Genomic DNA, 26418 nt, shown 5'->3' with positions numbered 1-26418 from the left:
TCGTTCCGCTCAAATTACTCCCTGGAGCCAGACGGCGCGCCTCACACTGCCTTGCCTGTACATGACTGTTCCGCTCCATTCACGCCCCGGAGCCGGACAGTGCATCTCTCCCTTTCTTGCAAGTACGTTGCTGTTCCACTCCATTTTCCCCGGAGCCGGACGGCCAGTCTCCTACCTCCATAGCATTTAGTCAACCACTCCACTTTTTGAGGAATAGCAGCTCTCATTCTCTGTGGAATTCATGGTGGAGTCCTCTTGTGTGATTATGATGCTCTATTCCTCGCTCGAGCAATTCCTCACACAGCAACAACTCTTACTCCTGGCAATCATTCCACATCCGCTTAGTGAATATATCTGAGCTGCTCCCTCACAATTATTTTTTATTTCCACCACCTGTTCTCCTTCATTTTATATTTTGTGTGATTGACCGAATGAGAGTGCCCTGTTCCACCAAGTCCCCTGATCAGAAACTATAAAGTGCATTACGAAGAAACTTCCACAGCAAAAATCCTTACTACTTGGAGGCTTCTCTGCTGCTTTCCGAGAGGTTCAGGGACATATCTTGGGTAAGTGGAGCACTGAACTTGACATACATCAATGTGTAAGAATTTTCGCAATGCTTATGAGTCCTTGTCCATACGAGATATTTTTTGTTTACAGTGCCCTGTCTCTCCTGTCATCTCACTACAGAATTTCCTGTCAACATCTTCTGGGGAAGAGTGGTGGACACTCTACGGTTTATTTCCCATACTTTTAGGGAACAGCTATCTGTGAGTATGTTTCATAGATGCACTCCAGGTGTTGTCTTCTGAAAGTTGGGGGGCTTCATCTTCGCTCCTGTGGAATTTCGCTTACATCAGGCTCAAGCTCGACAGGTAGGATGCTTTTCCAACCGACATCTTAATTAGGCCCTAAATATAATGAATGAACTATTCCCACTGAAATATAAATTAATTAAGGGAATGTGCTGGACAGTAAACATACAAAATTAACTATTCCCACTCCAATATAAATTAACCCAGGGAAGGTGCTGGACACTAAATATACTAAATGAACTATTCCCACTTCAATATAAAGTATCTCAGGGAAGGTGCTGGACACTAAAACAACTAAATTAACTATTCCCACTACAATATAAATTAACTCAGGGAAGGCGCAAGACACTAAACATATAAAATTAAGTACTCCCACTCAGCGCCAGGATACCCGTTGGGTCACAGTGCGCTTTACAAGCACTGGTTACATTACATTACACTCCAACACAACATAACTCAGGGCAGAAACTGCAGAATAAAAATGCAAAATGTACTATTCCCACTAGAGTATAAATTAACTCAAGGAAAGTACAGGACACTAAACAAACCAACTTTAATATTCCCACTCCAATACAAATTAACTCAAGGAAGGTGCTGGACACTAAACAAACAAAATGTACTATTTCCACTCCACTATAAATTAACTCAGGAAAAGTGCTGTACACTAAACATCAACCTTTTACTTTTACAAATCCCAAAAACTTCATGTAGCCAAAACACTAGACACTACTTCAAAAATGTCAAAATCTCTATATAAAACTTCAAAAATATTAATACTTTCACCTAAATAATTTTTTTCATTATTATGTAAATGTTCATATTTCTTCAATATTTCTTAATTTTTAGGATACATTTGTTGTACACCTTATAAAAATGTATAACTTTTTTTATTTATTAAAAAATGCATAAAAACAAATTAATAACATTTTTTAAATATTTAACATTAATATAAAAGAAATGTATATTGAAATTTACATTAAACTCTTCAAATCTGACTATCATTTTTTTAAATACACCAAAAAAATCCATGCCGTTATTAGTATAAAATAATGCATATGCCGCCAACAAAAAAAATAACACCTATCCATACAAATAAAACACCAACTGCAAAAGAATATTCTTTTATTTACAAAATTAATATTAGAAAAAAAATGTAAACGCTTTTTATAAAACATTTTCATATTCACTAAAACATTTTGAAAACAGTTTAGGTTATCTTTTCAACTTCCTAATTATACATATTTCCGAAATTTAAAAGTAAAAAATCAAAACTAAAAATTATTTTTTTTAATACTTCCAACTGTTTTTCCCTATAAACAGAACATCCACATACAAAAACTACGTATACAGTTTGTATAAATAAAAAAAATATATATTTTGTTTTTAAAATAACACACAATTAAAAATTGTATTTATATTCCCATCATTTAACAAGAGTAACCAACCAATCTCCCCTAAAAGAAGTGTACATTTTCTAAAATTCTCCCCAACATTTTCCATTCTAACAATACATATCCCTACTCAATTAATTTAAGTAAATATATTTTTATTTTGCCCAAAAATATATTTTTTTAACTATTCCCCACCCTTTTTACCTATAAAGATACATCCCACTACTGTGTTTTTTCTCTTTCTAAATGTTAACTTTTATTAGAATTTGAACACATTTACCGCTATAACTCTACATCCCACCACTAAATATTTAAATATTTTAAAATGTAAAAAATAAATGATCTAATATTTAAAAAAAAAATTCAAACAAAATATTTTCAAATACTTTCCACCCTCTTCTCCTATAACTCAACATCCCACTCAGAAACATTTTACATATTTTGTTGCTAATATAAAAATTACATTTTTATCACATTTTCTAAAATACTCCCCACCCTTTTCCCCTATAACCCAAAATCCCACTCCAAATTTCTTCAACGTCTATCTAATTTTTCTTAACTAAAACAATATTTAAAAATATTACACATATTTTAGCTTTTTTTTCATTTTTTCCCACCCTCATCCCATATAAATTCAATATCCCTTTACAACACATAAAATTACACAAATAAATTACTAAACATATATATTATTTTACTATAAATAAAAACACATTACATACATATTATTACAAACTTTTAAAACTGAAAATGTATATTGTATGCAACAATATTTTTAACATTGATGTGTTTGACATAGATATTTAACACACCACCTAATTTTGATATTTTTGACTTCGATATGACATACCATGATATTTTCATACCACAATATTTTGTACACTATTTATCTCAAACTATATTTGTTTCGATATTTTGTCTGAATACCACATACTACTTTTCTCTTTAGTGACTGGCTTCCGGTGTAGCTTTTGGCAGCCTTTTTTGTTTGACCACACATTGTTTTAAATTTTCAGCCAGCTCTCCTGTATATTTTTTCAGTTAGGTCTGCTCTTTGCATCTGTTCAAAATGGAGTTTGAGAATAATTGGTGTGTTTAGGTTTTCAAAGTATAGGTGTAGGCTAGTCTCTGGTGCTTCTGCCTGCCAATATACTAGCTACCCTACCTGTATGTGACAAGTGTGCTGTCTCCTCTTCTTATCTTATCTGTGCTCTCTGTTGTTTGTTGCAGAACTTAGTGGTCACTCACCTGATCTTTTGTGTTGCTCCCCCATGCCTTCCAAGCCCTGTTCTAGAGGGTTGACCAAGTGGGCCAGGTCCACCCAAGGAAATCCCCTGGCCCACCCTATGCCCATTAATAAATATAAGAGCATCCATTTGTGCTTTATGTTTTTTTTATGTTTCACTTTTGCCTGCAGACTAGATTTTTGTCTATTCCACTTGCATGAGTTGAGGGAGAGGACTTTGTTGCTGCAAAGAATTCCATGCTTTCTTTGATTTTGACTACTCATGAGGATGGACTTCAATACACAACTGTGCACTACCGGGTTGCAACGTTTTTCTGAGAAAAAAATGGGAACATTTGACCACATTACAAAGTAGAATGCTACTTATAGAAACCTACATGAACCTCTGTGATGGCCGCTCCATGTCTCCTAGGGCCCACTTGCCCACACTGTTCCCTTGAGGGGCTGAGTGGTGTCCTAGGCCCTAGTGCAATCAAGGAATATGTCACCTCCATCCATTGGTTGGATAATAAATGACAACCAATGTTTTGACCCAGTGGTCCCCTTAAGGCCCCTTGGTCTTGGTGTCACTGCACCTGCTTCCGTATTGATAGCCACACCCCTGGAGAAGCTTCCATCACTTCTCCACCCACAGAGGATCTCTTGAATTGCAGCCAGGGATTCCTTCCATCCTTTTGAGTGAAATTATCAAGAGTCTCCGTCTAGTGTGGTGCAGTCTCAGACTGTCCTTTCTCCTGAGACTGAATCCAGTGGGGTAATGTTTAGCACAGCACTGTTTCTTGCTGTCCTTTTATCAGAGGCCCAGTTTCATGTGGCACATACTCAGGCTGTCCTTTCATATGAGGCCCAGTTTAGTGTGGTGCAGCCTCAGGCTGACTTTTTACTAATCTGACAGCATAAACTGCGATGGGTTTTACTTTTGCAATGCAAACAATTTATTTGCCAAATCAGTCTTCCCAGCTACCGTATTTTTACTTATGTGATTTGTTGAGTAAATTAATTGCTTGTTTCTTCAATAGGGAGATTGCCTCTGCTGCCATACAGGCTCCCTGGGTGGAGGCTATAGAGTGACACTTAAGCCTACTTATTATGAATTCTGCTCCCCTAGCTAGGTCATCATCCATGTTTTTTATCCCTAGAGGTCAGCTGCTAGAGGGCTGTCTTTTAATTTGGGTCATTGCTGCCCTCTCTTCTGACCCCTTTAGTCTGACTTTTCAGCACTTACAATATGTTATGATGGTTCACCACACTGGAAGGAACAGTCCAATAGGGCCTTGCCTCTTTAGACCGCTTGAGTATCATGTGGCTTTGGTATGCCTCTTTGTGTTTTTTTAACATTGGGAGGGAGTAAATGTGGGATTGGTCTTTTTAACCTTATTGAATCCTGTTTTAATGGATTTCAGTGACTATTTGAATAAGTACTTAGGGAACTTTAAGGATTAATTAAGGTGTATTTCTATTTATTTTTTAGTTTGGGGTTTTAATAAACTTATAACCAATATAATGATCAAACTGCTTCTATCTTAAATGAGAAATGCAAGTAATTATTATCCTGATGCTACTATGAACCAGTCAAGGGGTGCCTCAGAACAACAAAGCCAGCCGAGGGGGTCATGGCCCCTGTGAGAAGTTGGCCTGGTATATGATGTCCACTAATTAAAGTGGGCACCTTGCACGGGTCCAAACAACCCTTATTGTGATTTAAGAGGTCAAAGATAAACTTAGAAAGCTATCCAAGTGGTAGCTGTGGAGAGCAGCCTTCAGGCTTAGTCTTGAAGGAATGTTAAGCAGCTTATTTTACCAGAATGCAACATTATTGTATTGGTTAAATGAAAGGCGAGCCACACAGTAGTTATTTATATATTATTATAACACTTTAAATACATCACAGTATCTGCTACATGTAGATAAACACAAAGCATACAATACTGTAGTACAGAAACAATCGTAAGTAACACTAATACACAGTGGGCTCTCGGGGGAGCCCAAACCATATACTAAAATAGTGGTATAAGAACCACGAATCGAGTCAAGACAGTGTCTAGAGAGTGTAGAATCGCTGGGACCCCAAGAAACCACCCAAGGTGAGTACGTAGGGACCCCAAGGAGGACGGGTTCAGTGTGAGAACACGACCACGTGCTGTGTACAATCCAATGGGAGAGTCGCTGTTGCAATTTTAAAGTTTAAGGACCCTTATCTGTGGATTATGAGGAAACCCTTTGGAACATAGATGGTTGGAGAGCGACCCTACCCTTGGATACCAAAGTACCTGAGTTACCTATCCCAGGGAAGCCGGGTGCATAGGGCTGAAGTGGCGTTGGAAACCGCTGGCGTTCTCAATGGGAGTATTCAAAGAAATGCCACTGCTGGAAAGAAGAAAAGTGTCCGGTGGAACCCACAGGTGGATTTTTGAAGGAAGGAACCTGAAAGCAAAGGAGACAGAGTCTGGGTCACTCGGGAGTGACCAGGGGCTCCCGTCGACCGGGCGGAAAAGCGGCGGACGGTCTTTCCGTCCGCCGCGGTCCCCGTACCATCATAATATGGCACCGGGGGAAATGGGAGGCAGGCGGGGTATGATGTAGGGCGGATCGCCACCTACATCAAAATAGACCCCTAAATCCTGTCTGGGAGGTGGTCACACCTCCCTGTGACAGGATGCCTATTGTGCTGCCTTCCTCTGCTTGAGCTTGGCTCAGCGCAGCAGGGTAGAAATGTGTCTCTGGTTGGCAGTAACCATTTTGTGCTGTCCTGGTTGAGAAGACTGTTACCCGGTAGACCAGGGACCCATGAAGCTTGCTTCTGAGGGGTGGAATCATACCTCCCACACCGGTTACCACTGTGGAGGTATGATTCCAAGGTGTTTGATACCAAACATGACATGGCTTGTTGCAGCCATTTTCTAGATAGCAGTTTACGCGAGCATATAATGCACCTCTACCTATATGTCGGGCTGCGTCACCGACAACCCTGGAGAATAGTCTCTGAAGGCTGCAGGGGTGCTCTGCTCATGCAGGGGCACCCTCTCACATAAAACCCAGCACCCTGCCTTCAGGATTGTCAAGTACTGCTGTAGGGGTGACTTATAGGTTTTAAGTGTAGTGACCTATAGATATAGTAAACCTATATCTGAAATAAGTGGTGCATGCACCATCTTACACAGGAGGCAATGGCAGGCCTGTAGATCCATTTCACATGGTCTCTCATGGGTGGCATAATGCATGCTTCAGCCCATGGTAGGCCTCTGGGGTGCCTATACCCTGGGTACATGTGTACCATATACTAGGGACTTATAAGGGTACCCCAGTATCCAATCTGGAGTGTACCTAAGTACATGACATAACATTTTAGGGAGAAAGCAGATAGACTGGGGTCCTGATTAGCAGGATCCAGTCAGACTAGTCAAAGACAGTGTAACATCAAGCAAAAAGTGGGGGTAACCATAAGAAGCAGATCCTACTTTCTTACGGCCCCCATACCCATGAGCTCGGCCACAGTACTCAAGGATGTGGCATTGGGGCACTGTTTGTGACTCTGAGTTTGTAGTTAGATGTGTCATCTCTATGTATTGTAATGCAGGCAGTGACCTCTGACTCCAATGAGCAGGGTCATGCTGGCGGTTTGGACACGCTGTTGCCTCGATGGCTGGCATGATCACATTCTTGCTGCGTTGTAGAAAGAGAAGGGAAATCCCAAGAGAAAATGTCTCTCCTTAAAGGATTTTCCTTCCTACAACAACCTCATCTGGATTGACGTCACGCCGTAACATCTCCAGTAGTGAGAAGTGAGCATGCGCACATCTTTTTAACACCAGTGCGTACTCGGCCTCTACTCAAAAACTGGGACATTTCTGTGCTCATCCCAGCCACTATCGAAAAACGAGACATTTATTCAGTTTGGAGGAAAGTGTCGGGACACCGGGACACTTTACGAAAAACTGGGACCGTCTGGGGAAAACCGGGATATCTGGTCACACTAGCTCTGCGTCACTTGATGGAATTTTGCAGAACTCTGAAGTCCGGCAGAGTGGGCAAAACTCTGCAAACTTCGCCGGCGGATTGGAATTCATCGTCCACCCCCACACAAGAGGGCTTAAACCTATGGAGTCTTTTCTGGGTTACATAATAACCTATCCCCAGGGTTGGATTGAGATTGAAAATTGGCCCGGGCACGCAAAAAAATAAAATCGGCCCACATTTGCATAATGCCTTTGCTCAAATCACTGCTTCGGCGTAATTTTATTTAAAAAAAACAAAGGGGGGGTAAAAAAAAAATGCACGCATTATTTACACTGGTGAAACACACTTGAAGACAAGGGAGGCCACTTCTTCTCAGGCCCCCAGCCCCGTTCAGTATGCATACATTATTGGGAGGTCCAGAGAGAGAAAGGGAGTGATACCTCTGCCTGTTGCTAAACGTGAGGTAATGAGCGCCCATCTGCCTCCAGAAAGGCCACTCAGACACCTACTGGGCCGCTGGCTGAATTCGATCAACAGAGACACCACCGAAATCACACACCCAGACTGCTCCAAATAAAGCAGCCCACAGCTGGAACTCAGACACCGGCCCCTCGGGCATTGCCCGAGTATCCCCGTTACCAATTCGACGCTGCCTATCCGGTGGTGGTGAAAGTTTAGTAGTTAACTTCGGGTTAGTATTCAATTCATGTATGAACATATTGTCTGGCTAAGAAGTAATGGCAAAACTCCAGATTCAGAGATAAAAGAGAATATGTACGAACGCGAGTAGTTTGAGACACTTTTCAAACACCAACCGATCCGCCCCGCTCTTTCCTCTGTCGGTGAGAGGTGAGCATGTAGCGCAGCGAGTCTCACGGCCATGCTGTGCTAGGCACACACCACTGATGGGCATTGCCTCCCACTTCCTTCCCTCAGAAATACCTACCCCCGCAGGGGTTGAGGGCGGAGCCTCGGGGTGTCTCTCTGGAAGGTGAGGTGTTGGGGAAAAAAACGCCCCCGCCCCAAACACACCTGCTGTCCCATAAATGCTCTGCAGGCAGCGAGTGGGGCATTTGAATTGTGATCGCCATATCAAAGACACGCAACATCGAGGGCACTGAGCTTCAATCCCTCGGACACGCAGTCCTGCCGAGAGCCGTTGCTGCCCGACAGGCAAGAATTCTGGTAGAGCCAGCTGTGAGCTGTCTCCTTCAGGGCGGCACAGAGCAGAAGTCAGCGATGGAGGAGGACAGGAGCTCCAGGGAGGAGCACCCCGCCGTCAGTCACGGACCGCCCAGCCTGGACATTGTCACCTTCAAGTGGCACCATGTGCAGGAGCCCTACATCATCGCTCTCTGGATACTGGTGGCCAGTCTGGCAAAGATCGGTGAGTGCGATAAAGGACATAAAGTGGATGCACAGTAACAATGATGTATATACACCTATTCAGTCCCACCCTACACCACACTTTTGTAGTTACAGCTGCTACCACACTATTGGTGCTTGTCCCGTGAGACCTGGAATATTTAATTCAGTTGAAGCAGGGCTGGAGTCAGGGGTACAAGCAGGTACACGGCGTTCCCCGACTCTTTTCACAGGGTGGGCGTCGTCCCCCCTGCCAAGAGGTTGGGCCCCACAGAAATATGCTGAACTTGTCGTGGTGTAATTTTCAGACACCGGGACACGTTCAGCAGACCCTGCACCAATAGTGCGCAGAGGTTTAAGATTTACATTTAGCACTATTTTATTTCTTATATAGCGCCACGTCGTGACGTCATGGGGTCATTTGCATTTTTTTCTTACTTTATAAGTCTCCCCACTTCTTTTTATAGGACTTGTGCCCAGAGTTCAAGGGGAAGGGAGACGCAATAAGCTCAGGCAACAGGTTCGACTACAGCCCATTTTCATGGTTGGGAGGGATAATTTCTACCGCAAGCTTCAATGTATAATATCTTTGCGAGTTTATACGGTTATTCGCAGGACGAAACTTTTCATAGGAATTAAAGGGTTTGCTTTTCAACCTGTACGGTTTTGCAGATGTGCTTGTTTCAGACTCGAATACACACAAGCATACAAGTACCATAAACTGATGGTCATTCCATAAAAAGCTTATACCGGGATGCATGCGTTCTCCATTCCTTGTTCGAGGCACTTTGTACACACTTTACAAGATCGTCGCTAAAATGTTTGAAATTAGCTTACCAATAAAACGCCACATGCACGCATGTTATCACAAAGAGGATATGGCCTAACGGCCAGATCTGCCGACTTTGGAGCTGGGGAACCAGGTTCGAGTTTCGGCGTGGGTTCAACATCCTGTGATTCTGGCCAATTCATTTAATCACCCTGTGCCTACCAAAGAATAAGAATGTGTTCTTGCGTAACGTAACTGTAGCACGGCAATACCTGCGGGTCGAGATCAGCTATATAAATCCACAAAAAAAGATAAGCACTGGCTGGGGTTTCATTGCGCATCTCCTCTCTTACTTTGAACTAAACTATGGGGCATATTATCAAGACAGGCGATAAAATTATCGTCGCTTTAGCGGCAGAAAACTGCCGCTAAAACGGCGATAATGGGCTTGATAATATGCTCTATGGAATTCCAATTGAAGCCCATGTTAGATGTCCTTCACATTTAACATGAGCTTCAATTGGAATTCCATAGAGCATATTATCAAGCCCATTATCGCAGTTTTAGCGGCAGTTTTCTGCCGCTAAAGTGGCGATAATTGTATCGCCTGGCTTGTTAATATGCCCCCAAACTCTTCTGTGTCTGAAAATGATAAGTAAACAGTGCGGTGTGTCCCCGTTGTAGAAACGCTAAAAACAACTCTCCAGTACCATATCTTTGAAATGTAGGGATTGCAGATCTTACATGAAAGCAAACAGCAATAAATTGCACATCCCGAATTTATAATCACACAGAATCGCGCCCGAGGCTCTGTTAAAAATCTGATTATCGTTAATCAAGAATGTATTTGGAAGAATATTTGGCCTTCTTGGTGCAAACGCGTTTGATAAAAGTCTTCCACTAGCGTCATGTTTCCTTGAATATCGAATATTAGATAGGCAGCTGTGAAAAAGGGGGGTTTATTACGCTTGTATTTATCTATACAAGAGTAATATGCTACTAAAAATAAAGAACCGCAATATCCTGGAAATAGCAAACACTATTAGGGAATGCAAGAATAAATAAAACATGTAAAATATGAACAGAAACCAAATTGCTAACATGGATTTCCTTAACAATTTTGACATTGTTTATTAAGAAATCGATCCGGGTTTTTGCTTGTAGATATACAGGGTCTCATAGCGACCCGTTTCAATGTCTATATTTAATACCTACCGGTCCTCAGAACTAGAGGGGCCCAGCTCACTTAAAGCCCTGGAGCCATATTATGTATGCACTGCATTCTCCTAGATTGTGCTGGGCGCACAATTCCAGGAAAATGCCCCTCATTTTGGTGAATGTGCTGTTTAGAGGGCAGCTGCGAACTCCCGCGGACCTGGGGGCAGCGCATTCAGGTGAAAAACGGAGCGGCTGCTTTGAAGCCGCTCGTGTTTTCACAGTGCAGGCGGCAACACGCCTGCACTTTTAACGGGGATTAGATATCCCCTTGCAGCTGTGTGCAGTCAGGGACTGCACCACCTGCAAGTGGATGTCTGTGGGGTCTATGGGACTCCCTTTTCCCCTGCCAGAGGGCTGCAATCAGGGAGTGAACTGACAGTGCGCCACCTTTTTGGTGGCGCACTGTCAGCGTGCCTCCTGAGAGCTTCTTTGCCTCTGCGCACATGTCTGTAATACAGTGCTGGCGCAGAGGCAAAGGGATTACCTCATTTGCAGCCGCGGTCGATAGGAGTAACTGCAGGGCGGTGACGTGGGGAGGGGGAGGGGCAGGGTGGGGGGTAGTAAACTATGGATTACGGAGGTTTACAGGTAAATTAACATATAAATTAATAAAACGAATTTCGTTGCGTGCACTGCATCCCCAAATGCGATGCAGTGCACTCAACGAAATTCGTTTTATTAATTTATACGTTAACTTACCTGTAAACCTCCGTAATCCATAGTTTACTAACCCCACCCTGCCCCTCCCCCTCCCCACGTCACCGCCCTACAGTTACTCCTACTACCGACCGCGGCTGCTCATTTGCATGGGGCCACGCCCCAGGTAAATGAGGGAACGCCCTCTTGAGGAAGCGCTGGCACTGTTTGTGGGGTGTGCTCTCCGGGGCCCTTTGGTATTACACAAAGGGACACGCAAGCGTCGGCTGCCCCTTCTTTAATACCAAAGTGCTGAGGGGGCGCGCAGAGCAGGCTCAAAAACCCATTGGCACCTGATGTAATACAGCCTTTGGAGAGCATACCCCACTTTTAAAAGTCACAGGCGGTACTATCAAGGGGACTGGCCCATCCAGAAAATGATTTGTTGCACATTTTTTTTGCTTGACCTAGTCTCCTGCAAGACATTTTTTGCTCAAACCAGTCATCAACAGCAAAAAAATTGCAACGTTTCCTGTTGCCTGATTTTTTGGCATGTTATATAGTTTATGTGAAATTGTGTGAACTAAGTAAATTACTTGACTGTAATAGAATATTTTGCAATAGTCTGAGTAACCCAAAACCCAGTATAAGATTAATCTGTGTTTCTCAGAACCTGGGTTAATTTCAGTACATGAAAAATAATGATTCTGACTAATCAAATGTACGTAAGTAGAACAAGTTCCAAGTAGTCTGTGATAATGGATCAACTAATCAAACACTTGGGCTTTCAAAGAGCCGGACATACACAAATAAATTTAACATATACAAAAGAGACACTCAAAACGACTAGTTATGTTCACATGTGATTCATTATATGCTCAGAAAGTTAGTTGTCAACCAAGAAGCAGCATAACTCGATAAGGAGTACAGTGTAAGGAAAGTCATTTTGCAAAAGAGGTTTGCATGAAGAGCAGAAGAAATCTTCATGAGAACGAATCTTCATTCGGGGCGGGGGATCAGAAGGGAGGGGCCGTCTAGACTAGAACTTGCGAGCTGCTGTTGGTAGTTATCTTAGTTGCTAGGCTGTCGAGAAAACGGCCACCCAGTTACTAAACGGGGAGTTTAGCACTGTTTGTATACCTGTTTGGGGATGCACCGGGATTAGCACATACCTGATCCAGGAGAGGGCGGGCGGATGCACTCCACTAGATCTGCGGCCCTGGCATTATGCGTGGTGATATCGTGCTTCAAAGACTAGCTGGTTGTACAAGAGGGCTCTGTCACTCCCTTTCCTGATAATGTCATGAGGCTAGAATGTATATGCTATGCACAGAAACTCAGCTCATGGTTATATATTACGATGCTCACTGATTGATTATGATGTAATGTGTGCTTTTACCTGCAAACTTAATAAACAGATTTATAAATAAAATAATGAGAACGAATCTTCATTTATTTGTAATACATAATTATCCACACAAAAGTCTACAAATGCTTGAGTTAATCCATTAGCACAGTCCGGTAATTTCACAATAGCTCATAGATGTAGTACAGTCAGAAGTGGCATTTATGTTTCGACCCCAAATTAGTGTGTGGCCTAAAATCATTCAGTGGGATCTTGCTCAAGACATTGTGAAGAGGCACCCTAATGCAGGAGTCCAATCATTCATCTTGCAGTCAGTGAGCTCAATCTGGTTTAAAGCGGGGGAAATAGGTGTATTTCGAGGTGCCTCTGTGTCTGAAATGTATAAGGCAGACTCTTGGACAGGTCCTTCTTTCTTTATGCTTCTTTCTAATCTTTAAGTAGGTGAGGATGAGGATCTAAACGTTGTTCAAAGTATCATCTGTTTCTGCACATTGAACATTATTTTAAGACTCTGATTACGTTTCATGTGTGTACGTAGTACTCTCTCACTGTTTGTGTTCACTTACTGTTTTTACAGTTGCAGGCCAGTTTTAGGTTGACACACCTTCATAAAGTAAGAAAGGGGACGAGGTAGCAGTCTTTATGGACAACATTTATGGGTCACCTGGGGTCGCGGTTGGGAGCCTTAGCTTGCCCCTTGCTCAGTGCTTAATTTGTAAAATATTAAGTGCAGGTGCTCCCCAAAATTTTTAGGAGACCAAACCCACGTCCCCCAGCTCCACCTAATTTCTCCACTGGCTCCACCTACTTCTCTATATGCTCCGCCCACCAGGGATTCCCTTACCACCACTCACCAACAGTGCCCCATATCTCTCCATAGTTCCTCTCTCACAAACATTTCATTTTTTTAGCGCTGCTCATACCAGTGCAGGGTGTCAGAGCACTTGATACCACAGACACATTATACAGAGACAATGAATCATCCAAGGAAATGTTAAATAAACCAATGAGAATTACAACAAGGTGTAGAATCACGTCATCCATACTAGGTAGGTAGTATATTTTTAGAGTAGTTTGGAAAAGCACAAACTCAGGGATTAAAATGTACCACAGTAATTGGGGTTGTCTTTCCTAATAAGGATGCATTTCTACCCAAACTAGCTAATGACAGTTTTCAGGTCACTGTGTGGATTAGGACTGTAATTTATGAATTGCAAGTAACCAAAGGATCCCTGTGACAAAAGCAGTAACCCACTGAACTATCCACATAAAAATAAAATACAGTTCTGTCATATATGCAAAATACACATTCTTTGCAGCATGCATGTTAACCCTCTTTGTTACTGGTGAGTTAAAACTTGCCCTAGACAAAGCTCTGGCCTCTCTCCTGCAGCAACATTAATCACCACGTTATCTTTGACTTACCAAGGAGTCACTGACAGTGGTGGGTAAATAATGCCTGCTCCGCTGCCTCGGGATTGACGCTGTAGCTGTAGTCTGTGGAGTCACTCACTGCAGACAGCTGCTGTGACTGCCAAGATGATGTGCAGAAGTCAGTAGTCAGTTACCGGTCCGTAGAGCGCCGGCAGCCCCAGTGATAGAGATGATGCTGGCCCTCTTCTCTGGAGACAGTACCGTGCTGGGTTGCATCTAATATGCAACTGTAGATTTAAGTCACACTGAGAGGGCATGGTGTGACACACTGTCTTCAGGGCTGTGCCCTGGGCCTGAAGACACTCTGCTCCTTCTCTCACCATGACTGGCAAAGCCCCCAGCAACCCTCCAAGAGCAGAGGAGGGCAGCACATGTCAACGTGGTCACGGATGTTCCTTACTTTAATTCCTGTGGTGGCAGCAGCAATACCTGGTGACTCTGGCTGGCTGCGCCAGGAATCTGAAATTAAAACATTCTGTAGCCGCAGCCCACACCAACCAGAGCCATTCTGTGACAGTCAGTGTCTGCCACTGCGTCTGTCATACATTTGAGGACTGAGGAGGCTGCCGAACTTCTGTAAGGCCTGGAGGACAGGAGTGTCCCAGACAAGAGTGCTGCCTCGGCCTGCGCCAGCCACAACAGAGGCCTGCAGGGCTGGTGAAATCATGATGCCCGGGCCTGCTGCAGTAGCAGGTAGGCCAGAGAGCAGCGCATGGTTTGAAGTGGCGGCAATGCACACTCTAATCAACCTGGGTCGTGAAGAGCACCACTTTCCAGAAATCCACGTGAGTTGTGGCCGGCCCGTGCAGAGAAGATTCTGTCTCCGCCTTCAGATGGGAATGCACCGGATCTACTTGTCCCAGAGGCTGAGGTCGGTCCTCAACAAGGCAGATTTGTTTTTTTTTTATATCCGGTCCGGCCATTTAAAAAACAATGTGTCAAAGACACAGTTCAATAAAAAGTTCACAATAGAAACGATTTAGCCAATCACCTGAGGCGATCAGTTGTGAGCTCAGAGTCAGCTAAATATATTGCCTGGGGAACGCAGCAGCATCACCTTTTTTTTATTTATGTGCAGGCCGCAGAGCTTCACTGCACAATTAATTCAAGTAGATGTAAATGTGTGACTTATGCAGTTTAGCGTGGTGATGCGGACACCAGCCCTAAAATGCATTAGTCTAATCCCTCATGCCGGTACTTGGCAGGGCTGACTTCTGGCCAGGGAGAGAAAATGCAATAGCCCTGTGAAATAAGTGCCGGTCCTGAGCACCGGAAAGCACCGACACAAATTAAGCCATGCCCTTGCTACCCCTGGCAATGCCTCTGTGATCCCTGGCCTCAGAGGTGGCAAAATCAATGACAAGAACACAGAGGTGTCTTGCATTATCAGTTAGGCTCTAACCTTGTTTTCTGCTCATTTTTATTACATAAATAGTGAATAATAGGTTATTTTTCTCTATTAGTGTAATACTAAGTAGAGAAGCAGAAGGAGGCAGGGCTGGGCCATCCCTCTGAAATTTGACATCAGGGCATCTGCCCCATATCAGGTACTGCTGTTGTTTCTTACACTCTGCTCCATGTGTGATGCTGTGGAGGCGGTTTGTGATAGTGTACATTGGCTGTAATCTGGATTCTGTTTGCGGTGCCCGCAATACACCTTCTTGCCTGCTTGTGACTTTCTGATCTCTGACAATTGCAATGCAAGAGTAGAGATATTAACTGCTCCGAGATCTTGAGAGAGTTAAACCGCGCCTTATTACTTGGAGTAGTCTGGGTTTAAGGCTGTGAGACCTTGCAGGCATTAAGACAGTAGTTAAAGCTGACATTTAACCACGTTCCATTTCCTATTATGTCTGGCTCTAAGAAAGACAAGGTGGTCACGGGGGCTGGTTCCATGAATAACTTCCTCGTTAAAATGGTGAACAAAATTAACGATGATAGAAGGGCTTCCTTGGGTAAAGTAGACGCCCTAGATTACGACCCCCCCCCAGCTAGAGCCGCTACACCGGAGGATTCCCAAGAGGGCGAAAATAGCGTGGACTGCACGTTAGGAGATCAAAACGCTACCAAGCCAGCCAGCATTATAGTAGCTTCCATCCACCGGGAGCCTGATACTGTAACGATGGATCCTACAATGCTTGATAAGGTATGCTCTGACTCTGAGGAAGAGGCGGGAGCATTGGAAGAAATTAAGGGAAAGAGACCTTTTAGATTATGCAGAAAGCAGCAAAGCAAGAGGGGGGGTAAGACCACTCATAGGAGAAGAGGGGAAAACCACCTGCCAGATAGCTACATCTCCCCTAAATCCAAATCAAATGTAGAGATCACAAAGGAACCCAGTATTACACTGAGCCCTGAGCAGTTTGGGTTGCTAATAAAATGTATAGAGGCTGCTGTTGACCTAAAACTTAAGGCTTCCATTGACTGCCTTACAGTCAAATTGGACACCGCGAACGCGGAGCTTAAAAGACTAGGAGGTCTATTGGACCAACAGTTGGCTAAACTATCTCAAGTGAACCCCTTACCCCCTCCAACTAGTTTAGTGAGCCCTGAAGTCATAGGAAATAGTGCCACAATAGCCCCCAACCCACCCTCTTTGATCCCTCATGTCAATTGTGCGGTTAACAATCTTACTGTTCCCCCAGCCATCCATCCCCCACCAGTAGACCTGGATGTTGATCAGGCTGGGCGCTTTCAGAGATCTGGTCCCTTATATAACACTAATGCCGTACAAGGCAGGCGCATCAATACTATTAATCTGCCCCCGGATTGCGCCCCTTATGTCATTGTACTTGCCAATGTTCCGACGTTTTGCTCAGGTAATTCTGAGCCTCAAGAGGAAGCGCATGATTCTCTTAAAAACAAAGTGGTGGCTTGGTTAGGTGCTAAATGTGGTTTCCCTTCTACACATGCTGGAGATATCATCACGACGAGGAGAGTGAACTGGATTGGCCCATCGAGGAAAACATGTAGAGGGGATTGCGTGGTCGTGAACTTTAAATACCCACAACATGTGGCCACAGTCCTCCTACGGGCAGCATCCCTGTTGGAGGACAGTAATGGTATCCGAGTGCGCCCGCTTGGGTATTTCTACAACCAGGCCAATTTTCCCTCCTTGCCCAGACTAAGACTAAATCCATTTACCCCGGTGGGGCCCAGTTTGGCTCATCAAAGTTCGTTGCAGGGCCGAGATAACCCCTGTACATTTGGTCCCCCCATTACAACCTATAACAGATTTAATGCGCTCTCAGGCCTCGACCTCTGTGATTGACGGGGTGAGGGAGAGGGTACAATGGTCGACGCCGTAGCGGTTCCAACACCAGCGGTCCTTGTACCTTCTTCTGAGGCGGTCAAGAACAGTTCATCAGAGATCATTACCGATAAAGGGGACACGGTTAGACTGTTATCTTGGAACATTGCTGGGTTGCGGTCCAAGAAGGGAGACCCCAATTGGGAAAAGTTTGTAAAGCGCTACGATATTATCGCTTTGCAAGAAACTTGGGATTTGGAGTGTGATTACTGGTTAGACGGTTTCACATCCTATTTTGTACCTGCTTTGCCTTCTCCTGCAGGACGGAACAAAGGAGGTCTTATGACGCTGGTTTCGGTGAATATAAAAGGCAAACTGATCCCGATAGATTGTGCCTCCCATAGTTTCATTATTCTGGAGTTAACTTTAGAGGATGGTTGTAAACTACTTTTGGTTAACTGTTATAATGCTCCAAGCAGCAATCCAGAATCTATGCATTTTAAATGGTTATCAGACTTTTTAATTCTCTACGGAGACAAGCAATCCACTCTGTGTCGATTCATTTTAATGGGTGATTTTAATGTTCATTTGTGCTCACATTGTGTTCTGGTGGAAACAGACGGGCCAGACAGCGTGTCCCCCCCTCATTTAGAACACACACAGAAGGGTCGGGCACTTGAATATGTACTGCAGGAAAATGAGCTATTTGAACCTGAATTTTATGATAATAGTACACGGGTTGCCACCTACACGGGAAGGGCTAGCGATTCGATAATTGATTTTATTTTTGTCTCAAGATGTTTCCTTAATTATGTGATTTCATATAATGCAATTGCTATGCCTATGAGTGATCATAACCCTGTGGGATTGGTGTTAACGAACAGTTCCTTCTTGTCAAAATCTGTTGTTCTCCATCGGACTATATTGCCTGTAAAGGAAAAGGATCAGGGGAGAAGAATTAAATGGGAGGCGGTTGTACCGGACAATTTTTTCTCTACTTTATCCAACTCAGTCGCGGAAGAGTTAATTGTGTGTGCCAATCTGTCAGCTGGGCACAAGGACATCATATCTTCCTTTGAAGATATTTGCCGGTTTGTATCTAGCAGTCTCTCAGCCAAAGGGCAGGGGGCAAAACAAAATCCGGCTAAAGGCTGGTTTGATAAAAATTGCAGCAAAGCCCATAACCGCCTTAAAAAAGCCCTCATTACTCGCCCAAGGGACAAGGCGCTTGTGGCGCGATTAAGAAAGGATTATAACACGGCCACTACTTTGCGTAAAAATGAATTAAAAAGCAAAGCTTGGGAGGATTTAAGGGATAAAGCCACCCTAAAAAACAGTGCTGAGTTTTGGACAATAATAAATTCCCCATTACTTACAGGCGTTCAAAACTCAGTACAGGAATTAAATATTCCAGAGGAGGATTGGCTCCGACATTTCGAAAAAATTTATGACAGTAACAGGGAGCCGGAACCTTTCACAATCCCCGCTAATGAGAGCCCCCTGGAGCCCGTGAGATTTGAAACCAGTGAGGTACTTAGAGCCATAGAGGAGACAGCAGGTCGCAAGGCCCCGGGCCCCGATGGAGTGCCAGCGGACATGTTTAGGGCAAATCCGCTGTTTTGGGCTAATATTCTGACTAGAGTTTTTAACGCTGCTGCAGTAGTGGGTTTCCCTCAGACCTGGTCTTTAGCTACAATTGTCCCAATATTTAAAAAAGGGCAGAGAGGAGATCCAAAATGCTATAGACCAATATCGCTTTTGGACTCCTCGGTAAAAATTTTAGGCAAGGCTGTCCTGGCGAGGATCTCTGCGTGGGCTAAGGGGAATAACATCCTGTCCGAGGCACAATTTGGCTTTAGGTCAGGGAGGAGTACTGAGGACCAATGCCTCAACCTCCACCTCATACTCTCTAAATACACAAGAGCAAAAGGGGGCAGTTTATTCCTTGGTTTCATGGACTTGTCCACAGCCTTTGATCTTGTCAATAGATCTAAGCTGTGGGCAATGCTCCTGAAGATGGGCCTCGACAGTTCCTTGGTACACTTTCTGGCGGAGCTCCACAAAGATCTGAGGGCCCGCATTAGAATGACCACCGACGGAAAGTGTACCGAGAGTTTTAGATCCACTAGAGGGGTCCGCCAGGGATGCATCCTGGCGCCAATATTGTTCACGCTTTACGTGAACTCTTTGGAGGGCTACCTAACGTCTGCCACAAAGGATTTCCCGAGCATGGGGGGTGCACCAATTCCGGTGCTCCTCTATGCCGACGATGCGGTACTTATAGCTAGGACCCCAGTCGCCTTACAAAAGCTACTTGATGCCTTTGGTAATTTCATGTCTAGTCTTGACCTGGTGATCAACAAAAACAAATCGCATACCATGTCAGTAGGATGTGGTAAGCGTAAAGAAAAAACTTTTTTTTGTGATGGAGAGGTGATCACAAGTGTCAAAGTCTTTACCTATTTGGGTGTGATTTTTGACCAAAGGGGAACCTGGACACCGCAGTTAACATCTAAAATGAATGCGGTAAGAAGTTCATATGCGGCAATTCTGGGGTTTGCTAAGAGATTGGGGGGGAAACCTATGGAGGCTATTATGGCCGTCTACAAAGCTAAGACAGTCGCAATTGCTAGATATGGTGCAGCTGTCTGGGGTTATGTCAATTCAAAAGACATCCAGACTGAGGAAAATAAATTTCTTCGCTCATTGCTGGGTTTACCCCAGTCAACTGCTACCCACTCAGTACACCTTGAGTTGGGGATGGGCTACATCCTAGACACAATCAATCTAGCTCCACTCTTGATGTGGATTAAGGTCTGGCTTAACCCGAACCTAAGCCTTAATCATCGGATCATCAAAGATTGCCTCGCACTTGATCACAGGAGGGATATTCAGTGGCTGTCTTACATTGAATCTATGGCAGCACTTCTGGGACGCCCTGAAATTTTTAGTAGACCAGAAGCCCTGTGTAAAGCTGATTTGCCGTGGGTGAAAACTAATTTTTTTAGAATACGCATGGCCGAGCGCGAAGCTTACGAGTTATGTAAACCCTCTGTGAGGGCCCATGTATTGATAACTCCATCTTGTGTGTTGGCTCCTTATTTAACAGTGGTAACCAATTCTTTTCATAGATGGCTTTTATCCAAATTTCGGTTTAATCAAATTTATACGGTACTGTGGGATGAGAAAGACTGGTGCAAGCTCGAAGAATCGTCTCCATGCAAATGCGATGGTTTCTCTATTCAGGATAATGCCCATTTTCTGTTCTTTTGTTCCTTCTATCATGAACCTCGCACTAGATATTTAAAATCCATTCTGAAGGAGCTGGGTTTTATCCAGTATAAGCCTGCATTGTTATATTTACAGATGTTGCTTTCTCCATTAATTATGTACTGCACTGCTAGTTTTTTGGCCGCATCCGTCAGATGCAAGAGATCAAGGCTAAGATTGGAAGAACAATTGATGATAGATACTTGAATCCATGTTTATCGCATAGTTGAGTGCATTTGTAATGTATTTTATGTAAATAATGCCTTTTTAATCTGCTTTTTAAATTTATGAATTGTTTAATACTGTTTTATATGAATTGTAAGATATTTGTCGTAGAATACTTTTATGATTTTAATTAATCGAATAAAGTGGATCTTGACTTGACTTGAAGTAGAGAAGCAAAATCTAGACCTTCATTGGCATTTGAGATAAGAAAAATAAAATGGTTTTAATGTATGTTGTGTGCGTGCATGTGGGTGAGAGTGAGTTTGGATGAGAGAGCGTGTATGTGTGTGAGCATGTATGTTTGTATATGGGATGAAATGAATGAATAAAATGATTTTATAAAGTGGGCAATTACCCTTAGGTGTCTTAGCGGTTAAAGGCAGAACAACAGAGCCAGTCAGACTCTAAAACGCAATTGACTCTAACATGGATCATGGATGTGTGTGTGGGTCAAAATTAGTGAGTAACTATAAGTGAGTCAGTAAGAATGAGTGAGAGAGTGCGAATGAGTAATTCAGGGTGAAAGTGAGTGCATGAGAGTAGGTGAAAATAAATGAGTGCAAGTCAGTGCTAATGATAGAATGAGTGTGAATAAGTGACTGTAGGCGAACATGTGTGTAAGATCCTGACATCCAGAAGAAATGATCATGCCAAGCAGATGTGAAGAAGTAGGTTGTAGGTTTATTGTAAAGAAAGAAGATCCCATCCAGGCAGTACAACAGGTCAGTAAGCTGTGCAGTTACCTTTTCAAAAGGTAAAATTCCATCTCATAGTAAGCAAGCTGCAACACGGCATTATGACATACATTCTCTAGTGACCATGACTTCAATAGAGATGTCACAGGTGGAAGCAGATGCCACACACCTTCCCTCTTTTAATAAATGACACAAAAGAAACAAAACAAAGAACAAAAAAAACAAGACAATAACGAGGTGTGAAAATTCAGTGTATAAAGTCTTTCAAATATGAAGGTTTGACTTTCATCCTTGTGGACAATCTGGGAGCTTTTTCTGGTGACATCGTGTTTCCCACTGGAGAATGAGTGTTCATGCAGCGATCAACACTATGACCTGTAACTCTGGAATCTAGGGGACCTTTGTACAGAACTCTTCCCAGATTCTAGATTCTGTGATCTTGTGTTTTAACAGCATTGTAAACAATTTAATCACTCTAATCGTTTTAGAAAACTTCCCACTCAAACCAGATTGTTTGATTACCACCACATCACCAATGTTAACTTTGGTACTCTTAACAGCTTTTCTGTAGTCGAAAAGAGATTTCCTCACTATAGCTTTCTCAACCTCTTTCTCACGCCTGGAGTCCCCATCAAGACTTACATCAGGCTTTCTTTCCAATTCTCGCACCCACGGAGGCTCAACCAAAGTACACGGGGTTCTGCCTCTGAACAAAACGAAAGGAGACTTTCCAGTGGTACTATGTGGGGTCAACCTATACATGTGAACCTTTCTAAGAACTTCTTTTTTCCAATCTAGCCCAGAACCTTTGGCTAAGGTAATGACCTCCTTCAAAACACGGTTAAACCGTTCAATCATTCAATTGGTCTCAGGGTGGTATAAGGAGCATTTCTTGTGCATAATACCATGTTTACTCAAAAATACCTCTATCTCTCGAGAGACCAACTGAACACCATTATCAGTTAAGATGGTGTTGGGAAGTCCTTCTCTAGATATGAGACTTTCTAAGAACTCAATTACTCTGTTTGTTTCAATGCCACTTGTGAAGCATACTTCTGGCCATCTGGAATACATATCTATGGCAACAATGACAAAAACTTGTTGTCCATTCCCATGGATAGGCCCCAAAATGTCTAGCGCTATTTCCTTCCATGGACCAGTTGGTAATTCCATTAAAGTGTATATTTCTATATGCTCCAAATTAGCAGTTGAATGATAGACAGTTCATGTCTGTGCAGTATAATGAGCAGTTAAAAAAACAAGTGTACATGGTGCATATTAGCAGTTGAATGACAGGAGTGAACCTGTGTATGTCAATCAAACATTCAATCAATTAATCAGGGAAATTGTAAGCACGCTACTCACCTGTGAGGGTCTCCAGGTGCTGGGGGGGGCGTGGGAGCAGCACCTTTCAGTCGAAGAGCCAGGTCTTGCGCATCTTCCTGAAGATGTTTAGGGAGGAGGTACGTATGATGTTGAGCGGGAGCGTGTTCCAGGTCTTGGCTGCAATGTAGGAGAAGGTTCTTCCACCTGTTCTGGCTCTGCGAATGCGTGGGATTTCGGGGAGGATAAGGTCGGCGGATCGGAGGTTTCTCTTGGGTACGTGGAGGGAGATTCTCTCATTGAGGTATTTGGGTCCGGTGTTGTGGATGCATTTGTAGGCGTGGGTGAGTATCTTGAAAGTGACTCTCTTCTCTACGGGGCACAAGTTAGGAAGCAAATGACCGGAATGTATGTCTGAGTATGGTACAAATTAGCAATTGAACATTCGGACTGTATATGTCATAAATTAGCGGAATAATGGCTGAAGTAGAAATATATTTATGATACAAATTGGCTGTTGAATGAGTGAGTGCACATGTGTAAATGGTACAAATTAGCAGTTTAATCCCTGGTGTGTGTTTGTTTACAAAGCAAATTAATAGTTGAATCCCTAGAATGTATGGAATGGAATAGGTGTATGGAACTAATGAACAATTACTAAAACCTTCCTTGTCCCGACGTAGCCTGTTGCGTCTTCCTTCCGACCCGGCTACAAATCTAAAGACTTTATTCAGATGAAACAAGCATCCATAAAAAGTTTAATAGCGAATATCACAATACAAAGCTGCACATCGAAATAAGGAGAAAAATGACGAACATAGCAGCATTCATAAAACACCTAAACAGTAAAACAATATTAGCAGCATGTTTAATAAAACAGATAAAACCCACATCATAAAAACAATAATTCATAAAAAAATAATAACCATAGCAGCATTCCAGTGAATGACAACCCACAAATAAACAGGGAATGAGCAGCTGAGTTAGGAGAGCCTAGTGCTACGGGCTCTCACAGCAAATGTTAGAAAAGATCCAACATACCTAATGGTTTTGTTGTCTCTCAATTACAATAAAATCTTGAAGGCTAATCTGCCTAATGTCAGGGTATTTCATTTTTAAAATTGGGATTAAAAATTGTCTGATATATCTTGAATAATATATGCAAAATAATGCAATATGTAGCTTTGCTTGCCCCAACTTGTCATCACAGGGACAGGGGATGTTGTCTAGGTTCTTCATAAAGCCCAATAGGAAATATAGCAAACATTTCACTGTGTCTGCCCTAGGACGGAATAGTAATGAGCATTCCCATTGACCCCGTGCACACTAGAGATAATTAGATGGAGAGGTTGGCTGAACCCTACATAGGTAGTCTATAACATTGGATTTACACTTTTTCCTGTTACTTCTACAAGTGTACATATAGTCCTATAGGGTTAGCTGAGCATGATTTTTGCTGAGAGAGTTACAAGTTTCAGGCTCCATAAAAGCATGTTCCATACCAATTTTACAATATACAGAGTTGACCAATGTGAGCCAGGGAATTAGCCAGCCTCTATCACTTGATAGCTACAGTAGCTCCGGTGGGACTTCAATATAAATTTCAAAAAGACAGGCCCAGCACTTCATGGCAAATAATACTGGATGAGGAAATGGGGACTGAGTGGAGTCTCCCACAGAAGCGATTTACTTCCCTTCTGAATAGCCTCATACCTCAGCCCCATACATGTAAATAGAGACATATAAGGATTTATAAGCTTGCAGTATTGGGATAAGAGAAGACTACATACCAAGCCAATTACACTAGATAGTTTGATTCTGAGTGATTTCGATTACCCAAGACCCTGTAGCTTAAAAAGTAACCAGCAGGTAGGGGAAGGTACTCGAGCAGTTAGCCCTAACAGAGAGGCAGGCAAGCTGTTTCCACTTTGGGCCATATGCCATAATGTGGGACTTTGTGAAATTTGTCCGAAGGTCTAGGGCGGCCATAAAATTCACAAAGGCCAGTGCCCTAGGAGTGTGTTCCATGAGCACAGAGTCATCTGCATATAAAAGAGTTGGTAACAGCTCATAAATTCAATGAAATGGTGCTTAAAAATGTGGAGTTCATTGATGTATAAAATAAATAGAAAGGGGGCCAACACAAACCCCTGTCTCACACCTTGACAGACATTAATATCGCTAGTAACCTCTCCGTGTCTGCTAATTATGATTCTTGCCTTCATTTCAGTGTGCAAATATGCCAGAAAGTGCACTAGTGCATCATCCATGCCACGCAGAGTAAGTATCTGCCACAATTTGCAGATGTTCACACAGTCAAAGGCTTGGGTCAAGTTCGTAAATGCCAGGTAGAAGGGGGACTTGTTTAACTACAGTATATTTGCCAAGCACTAAATTCAAATTTAGATACTACTCGATTGTCCCCAGTTTTTTCCTAAACCCGTACTGACATGGATAAAGACCTGACTCGGTTTGAATCTACTCCATAATTCTATTGTATATGACCCTCCCCAGGACTTTTACTGTAGCGTCTATCAATGAAGTATCTCATAGGAGGCAGGTTGTGTCCGATCACCTTTCTGAATATCGTCACTATAATAGAAGTCGACCACAAAGTGGGCAGTGGGGAATGAACTAGATTATTAAAAACATTTGCAGTAGAGGTGCCCAAAAATAAGTGTTATGTTTTATCAAATTGTTTGGGATGCTTTTGGGGCTTGGCACCTTACCACTAATACTATAATTGATTGCATCCTAAACTTCCCCTAAGCAAATTTGGAAGCTACTTAGGCTAGCAGGATTGATTTGAATTCTGCAATTGATGTAGGGGCTGCACAGATTCTTGCAAAGTGTGCTTCCCAGGTTCCACAGGCAATATGGCAGGTAGTTGGAGAGCTAGTCTGGCTTATACACCTCAAGTCTGAGACAGAGGACTAGAAGACTTGCTGTCTTTCAGGTAAGCTGGCTCTGCTAATGTGTCCAACTGTTGTATTAAAACTAACCCTGGGCGTAGTTCGCGAAGTTGCACTATGCGAAGCTACGCAAAGTGCACTTCGCACTACACGAGCTACGCGTAGCACTTCGCGAACTGCGTAGTACCCTGTTCGCACTGTGCAAGATGTCGTTTTCAATTATTGCACAGTGCGGACAAGCAACCGGCACTGTACAATCATTGAAAACGGCATCTTGCACAGTGCGAGCTGTAGTTTTCTGCTGCTTGAGTAGATTTTTACTCGAGCAGCAGCTTTCTCAACGCGGACTGGTAGTTTCTCATCGCGAGCGGTCGCGAGCATACGCGACCACTCGCAATGAGAAACCTGACCTCCTCGCGTTGAGAATCTCGCCGGGAGGTTTATTTTCCACGCTCGCGATCGCCAACTTGATGTTGCTGATCGCGAACGAGAAAAAAGTCTCGCCGGGATGTCATTTTGCTTGCTCGCGGTCGCCAACTTGACGTT

General features: G+C 43.2%; 1 protein-coding gene across 2 annotated transcripts in view; it reads left to right on the top strand.

The window, feature by feature from the left end:
- The window catches only part of SLC9A3 (solute carrier family 9 member A3), an 840704-nt gene that overhangs the window by 184633 nt on the left and 629653 nt on the right, over positions 1–26418 (top strand). The window contains exon 1 of one of the 2 annotated variants that reach the window (XM_085606776.1): positions 8502–8796. The exons of the other annotated variant lie outside the window; for it this stretch is intronic. Coding sequence (XP_085462902.1) covers positions 8649–8796 — 148 coding nt within the window. The 5' untranslated portion in view covers positions 8502–8648. Of the gene's footprint in view, positions 1–8501; positions 8797–26418 lie in introns of those variants that run through there. 2 annotated transcript variants of the gene reach the window in all.

The sequence above is a fragment of the Triturus cristatus genome, chromosome 5_2, assembly GCF_964204655.1.
Source record: "Triturus cristatus chromosome 5_2, aTriCri1.1, whole genome shotgun sequence".
In the NCBI taxonomy this organism is placed as follows: domain Eukaryota; kingdom Metazoa; phylum Chordata; class Amphibia; order Caudata; family Salamandridae; genus Triturus; species Triturus cristatus.
Note: the sequence above shows the minus strand (reverse complement) of the source record. Positions and strands in the feature narration are given on the sequence as shown.